The 6,337-nt window shown below is 35.2% G+C and overlaps 1 protein-coding gene across 1 annotated transcript in view; it reads right to left on the reverse strand.

Moving 5' to 3' along the window:
- The window catches only part of slc22a7b.1 (solute carrier family 22 member 7b, tandem duplicate 1), a 7,027-nt gene extending 2,065 nt beyond the window's left edge, over positions 1-4,962 (reverse strand). The window contains exons 1-9 of the mRNA XM_016557919.1: positions 4,545-4,962; positions 4,076-4,179; positions 3,232-3,386; positions 2,767-2,935; positions 2,576-2,699; positions 2,383-2,495; positions 2,061-2,275; positions 858-966; positions 559-765 (exon numbers count right to left, since the gene is read on the reverse strand). Coding sequence (XP_016413405.1) covers positions 559-765; positions 858-966; positions 2,061-2,275; positions 2,383-2,495; positions 2,576-2,699; positions 2,767-2,935; positions 3,232-3,386; positions 4,076-4,179; positions 4,545-4,925 — 1,577 coding nt within the window. The 5' untranslated portion in view covers positions 4,926-4,962. The remainder of the gene's footprint in view (positions 1-558; positions 766-857; positions 967-2,060; positions 2,276-2,382; positions 2,496-2,575; positions 2,700-2,766; positions 2,936-3,231; positions 3,387-4,075; positions 4,180-4,544) is intronic.
- Positions 4,963-6,337: the final 1,375 nt, after the last annotated feature.

Consider the following 6,337-nt stretch of genomic DNA (forward strand, 5'->3'; position numbering starts at 1 on the left):
GCAAACACGAGTGACGACCCTGGGCTGGACTCTGTTTCGTCCACGGTGAAAGCCGATCCGGTGATCCACAGCACTAAGTTGATGTATTTCCTCAGCGACCAGCACAGATCAGCTCCAGGTATGACGAAGCGGATATCGTCCTCTTTTGGAAGAGCAAACAAAGTAGCTTCGCTTTCACAACGTAGCACACAGTGTCTTCACGACATGGCTGCAGCGGCAACGATACTACAGTGAGAATAAAAGTTATGCCTTCTTTCTTTGTGTGAACATTTGGGCGGTGTTATGCAAATCTTCCCACATAGTGAGGTAGGTATGTGGGGGCGTGTTCGAACGAGCCGTTTTAGGTAGGTGTGGCTAACTCTTAACTTTTATAAAGAATATCTCTTTGGATTTGAGACTTTAGTCTTTGCAACTTTATAGATCTTCTTTATGCACCAAGAGCTTGTAACACTCTAAAGAGAAAGGATAAAATGAAATCGCATCATATGACCCCTTTAAGTAATTCATTGAGCAATTAAAAAAAGATTCTAGTAGTAGCAGTAGTAAATGATTATACACCTAGTTTTCTCAACGTCCTCAATAGTCTCAGGAAGCTGCACATTGTGGGTCTCAGAGAGGAGCAGCGCAAGGAGACCTGCACTGACAGCCACAGAGCAAAACAGGACCTGTGGCAGAGGCAGCCAGACCTCGTCCAGAAGGCTCACAAGAGGTGCAAGAGAAACACCAACACGACCAACAAATGAGCTATAGCCTAATCCATTCTGCCTAAGGTCAGAAGAGAGAGAATTTTAATAACACCATTTTTTTCCCATTTTATGTACAAAAACAAGTAGATTCGCAAATGATAAACAACTGACCGTAACACAGTTGGGTAGAGCTCAGTGGTATAGAGGAAAACACACGTGAAGGAGGCCTCTGAGAATCCTTTACCCAGCACAGAAATGACTGTACGGGGCAGCCACAAATCTAAAGACAGAACCAGAGACATCAACTGAGCCATAAATTACATGACTGAAATGCATGACTAAAATGTGACTAATAACTCCAGATCCACTGGAATTTAATTTATTTTATTTTATTTTATTATTTTATTTTATTATTTTATTTTATTTTATTTTATTTTATTATTTTATTTTATTATTTTATTTTATTTTATTTTATTTTATTATTTTATTTTATTATTTTATTTTATTTTATTTTATTTTATTATTTTATTTTATTATTTTATTTTATTTTATTTTATTTTATTATTTTATTTTATTATTTTATTTTATTTTATTTTATTTTATTATTTTATTTTATTATTTTATTTTATTTTATTTTATTTTATTATTTTATTTTATTTTAAATATGCAACTACTTTTGAATGGCGTCAATGGAGAAAAATGCTTTTTGTGGCCGGATGGTGTAGCAGGGACCATAATGACTTTAAAATACATTAAAATAAGAAAGCAATGTTTTGATTTAGTTCTACATTGTGTGAGAATCAACTATTGATCAACGATAAATAATTATATATTATTCATAATATTTATATATTATTAATATATTTGTTTTTAGATAAGTGGAATCATCCCATAAATGGCCCACTTGTAGTTGGATTTTCATATTTAACTGGGATAGGATGAAGTATTTTAACACTGAAATAAAAACACACGGATTTTGACACCAAACATGTGATTTTACCATCAGAAAGCTTTTTAAATTTTAGAATGACTGACATGCTGAACACGACTGTGACATCACAATGAATAACTTCTACATAATTACATTTAGTCATTCACAACAGTGGCATTCTATGTAATTATTGTTCTTTCATTTAAATGGACTGAAAAGCCAGGCAGATGATTGTGATGTCATAATAAATGTGTAAAACTGTAATAGAAAACATTCACATATTAAATTCAATGAATGCCAAACTCATGATGACAACATCATAATAAATGGTTGTTCTGTAACGGAATAAACTAAACTAAACAAACATTCACAGTTTTAAAGCAAGTTGAGTGTCAATCACATGATTGTGGCATCATCATAAATGATTGTTCTCTGTCTTTTACCTCTGGGAATGAGGACGGTGATGCCAATGCAGACCCCTGTTGTAATCAGCGTGCCCACCTGGCTGTACCTGCGGCCCAGTTTATCAAGACACAAATAGGCCACCAGTTTTGATGGCAGTTCTATGGCACCATAAATAAACTGGGTCAGGTACAAGTTCAGCCCAAAACCACTGATGTTCAAACTGATGCCGTAGTAAGTGAATGCCACTCCGAACCTGCGAAAAACAATTTACTTTAATATCTTAGTAAACCAGGTTGCTCTGACTTGAATTTGAAAAGGAAACCATGATTTTTAGCCATTATAAAGACAAAAAATTCCCACCAGGTGCTTCCAGTAAGCATAGCCAGTTTCCTCATCTTAGAAGACCTCACGAGATCCAGATACGAGTACTTCCTGTCACCTCTGTCCTCAGCAATTATAACATTGGCAAGGGTCTGAAAGGTCATGTCCTCAAAAGTTTTGGAAAATGCAGAAAATGTAATCGCTTCCTCAATATCGCATATTAAAATGTTACCTCTGGTTTGATATCTCTGAGGTTGTGTTGCCTGTTATTGGCTGAGGCACATTTGCTCAGGTAAAAATGGGCCTCTTCCATTCGTCCATTGGCTATGAGCCATCGTGCTGACTCTGGGATCCACCTAGAAGACAGGAATGTAGGTGATTTGGGAAAACTGGACATCTGAGTCAATCATAGTAACATCTTACCTCCATGTGATCACTGCCAGTATGAGAGGAGCTGTTACTGTGATGACCAGAGGCCTCCAGTCGTTGACGAGATAAGCAATGCCAGGCAATATCATAGTGCTGATAGACCAATCAAAACTTATTATAACTCCAGCAATCGTCCTGTGTGCTATATCGGCCCATTCTACACCTGATGAATAATAATAAGTTCTATTATTTAAACCAGAATGTCAGTCTGTGCATTAGTGGCATGGATTTTTAAGTGATTTTCTGCAAGTTAAATCTTTATGATAGTAAACTGTCTTTATGAGTGAGTCATTCAATCATTCATTTAGTTTATTTAAAAATTCTGCTTCATCTGGTACTAAACAAGTGTTGAGCTGTGTCCGTAAAATCTGTCTACTAAATACTACATTGTGTTTGAAGCATATTAATTATAAAATACATATTAAATGGTCACCCACAGACATGTAAGAAAGTACTCACACAGGACAATGGAGATGATGCTGATGCCCGTAAGGCCCATTCCAGTGAAGAACCTCATTATAGCAAACATAATAAAGGACTTGGAAAATGCACTGGCCACCCCAAACAAAATGGCTATCAGGTAAGCCACCATCAGCATTCGTTTCCTACCATACCTGGAATAAACAAAATCCATGAGAAATACCTTATACTGGCATGCTGGGGAAAGTATAGTGTGACAGCTGTTTTCAAAGTAGTGTAGCTTTTCCAGAACAGGCTACTTTTTAATATCTTTAAAAGAACAGTGCTGTCACCTAAACGGATCTTTGTGACAGTGAATCAATTTGTCCTAAACAATTCTCTCTCTCATATGCATTGTAAGATTGGTTCATTCTAGTGAATCGATTCATACTAAATGGTCTTCTCTCTCAAATGCATGTAGTAGTGTTAGAAAGTAGTTCAGTCTAGTGAGTTGATTCATCCAAAATAGTTTTTTTATTTGCATGAAATGTTGGAAAGTCTGACTCATTGTAGTGAATTGCTCCAAAAATTAGTTTCTGTACTATATATAGATTTTTGACCCAGTTATGTACATTAGAGTGTTTTTGTTGTATATAGTACAATTTTACTACTATTTTAACCATTATTGAGATGTCCATTCATTCAAAAACCCACATCTTTTTTCTTTAATATTATTATTATTATTATTAACTTAGTGCTCTTTTAAGTAACATCAAAATTTTGTTTGTGCTGTAGCTACCTAACAGTAACTGTAGTTTAACTACTTCAGCTTGGCATGCTGTTGTAGCATCACTGTTCACTATATCTCTTAAAGGCCAGATCCATGTCTTACATTAAATCTCACCTGTCACTCAGCCAGCCAAAAATGGCTGCTCCTACCGTCACACCAACAAAGAAGATGGTGGCTGTGGCTTTATTCAGACCTTTCCTGTCGCACACCAACCCAAACTGAAAGAGAAACATATTGGTCAGAAAGATGTCATTTTTCTTTTGATCAGTGATGTACATTTGAATTGGACATTAATCAGAATTACAACCTTGCTTCATTCAAAACTGCACTAGTCAGAAAAACAAAAAGTCCCGCCCCCACATTTACACCATTGGTTGAGCCATTGGTTTTCCCATTGGTTTTGGGAAATCAACCCCTAAAAAGCTTACTTATAATTTTCTCTGAATTTTAACGTAAAAAAATCTATACACTTCAGCTTTAACATTCATTTAGGTTTACTGTGGAGACTATATTTAACAGTCGTAAAATTAAATTATATATTTATAAAAATTCATTTAAATGAAAAACAAATAAAGTGAATTACCTCAGTAGCCAAGGCTGATTTAATTGTGCTGTTGTCATACTCCCATCCGTTCTGACACTCAACTACAGGAAGTTCTGAGCTGCTGGAGGAGTTTGCCAACAGGTGGAACTGAGGATGGGAGAACATGTGACAGGAAGCAGGTGTCCCATCTTCCTGTGCAGGAACACTGACAGTCAGTCTCTCTTCTCGACTTAGATTCCCAAGGACCCCGTCAACATCCAGAGAGCTGATATCACAGTGATGAGATGGGATGGCGGCGATGAAGTTGTTCAACAGGAAGTGAAATGGTAGCGTTACTCTCGGAATCACCAAAAGGGCGATGATACTGATCTGGTATTTTCCAAACCCCCCAGCCTCAGCCAACAGGTTCTCAAACTTCATCTTTGCTGATCTAGTCTTCTGATGTGGCTCAAAAGAAACAATGCGGGCAATATGGACTTGAGTTTGTCCAATCATAAGTCTACTTACACATTCACTGCTCTGGTGTAGATCATTAACCTCTCATATACTGACATGAATGACATTCATACATATTCTTATTCTCTTTCATATCTTTTTCTCAAACACAAACACACACATGCACACACAAATAAGTAAAGTATGTTGACTTGACACACTTAAAGTAACTTCAAGTAACAAAAACAAACTAAAGAAAACACTCAGGACAGACACTCTGCACTGAAAGATTGTACATTAGTCTTTTCTTTTAGTAAATTAATATCTAACACAGAGGGTGTTGAAACCATAGTGGAAGGCCTGAGCTTCCACTAGTCATTTGGTTGGATTTCTTCCTGCTTAATAAATGACAGCAGTGTTGGACAGTACTACAGTAGTCAAACTGAGGACAAAGGCAGGTCTCTAAAAAAAACTATATTAAATATATATATATTTATATTATATTATATTATTATATATTTTAACTACCATGAAAATGTTAGAATTATTATTACAATTCAATACAAGTTTTGTTTATATTAATATATATTTAAAATGCAATTTATTCCTGTAATGTCAAGACTGAATTTGTCACATGATCCTTCAGAAATAATTTTCAGGAATTATTTCTTATTATATACATTAAAAACAGTTGTGCTGCTTAACATTTTTGTGGAAACCATGCTAAAAATATATTTCCAGGATTCTTTGACAAATAGAACGTTCAAAAGATACGTTCAATAAAGTTCAGTGTTTATTTTATAACAAGTAGAAGTCTTTAATGCATACAGAACTTGCTGAATAAAAGCATTATTTTAATGATGTAGCACCAGATAAATCAAAATTTAATCTCCTTAACAGAACTGCAAACTGGAAAGAGTTCAAGCTGTTGCACCACATCTAAAGAATAACTACTCTTTCTCCAAAACCTGTCACTTCTACTGCCATCTAGAGTTTCTGTAAAATGGTGCCATTATTAGAAGGACTGAATATGCAGCAACAGAAATTTGCATCAATTATGTCCAAGTCCAGCAAAGCTTTTCAAACCCAAAAAGCTATAGGTGTGAAACACACTTTCCTATCTCACTCGCTGCCATTACAGTGTGAAGCATCTTTGGTCAGCTAACTTGTTAAACACAAATAGTCTAAGCAAATAGTGGTGGACGAAGTACACAAATCAAGTACTTGAGTAAAAGTACAGATCCGTATAATAAAATATTACTCCAGTAAAAGTAAAAGTACTCAGTTTTCAATTTTACTCGAGTGAAAGTACAAAAGTACTTGATTTTTTAAGTACTTAAGTAAAAAGTACCCATAGATGAATGTTTATTTTGCAGTTTTATATAGGCTACTTATAT

The sequence above is a fragment of the Sinocyclocheilus rhinocerous genome, unplaced genomic scaffold (assembly GCF_001515625.1).
Source record: "Sinocyclocheilus rhinocerous isolate Xijiao unplaced genomic scaffold, SAMN03320098_v1.1 scaffold851, whole genome shotgun sequence".
Taxonomy (NCBI): domain Eukaryota; kingdom Metazoa; phylum Chordata; class Actinopteri; order Cypriniformes; family Cyprinidae; genus Sinocyclocheilus; species Sinocyclocheilus rhinocerous.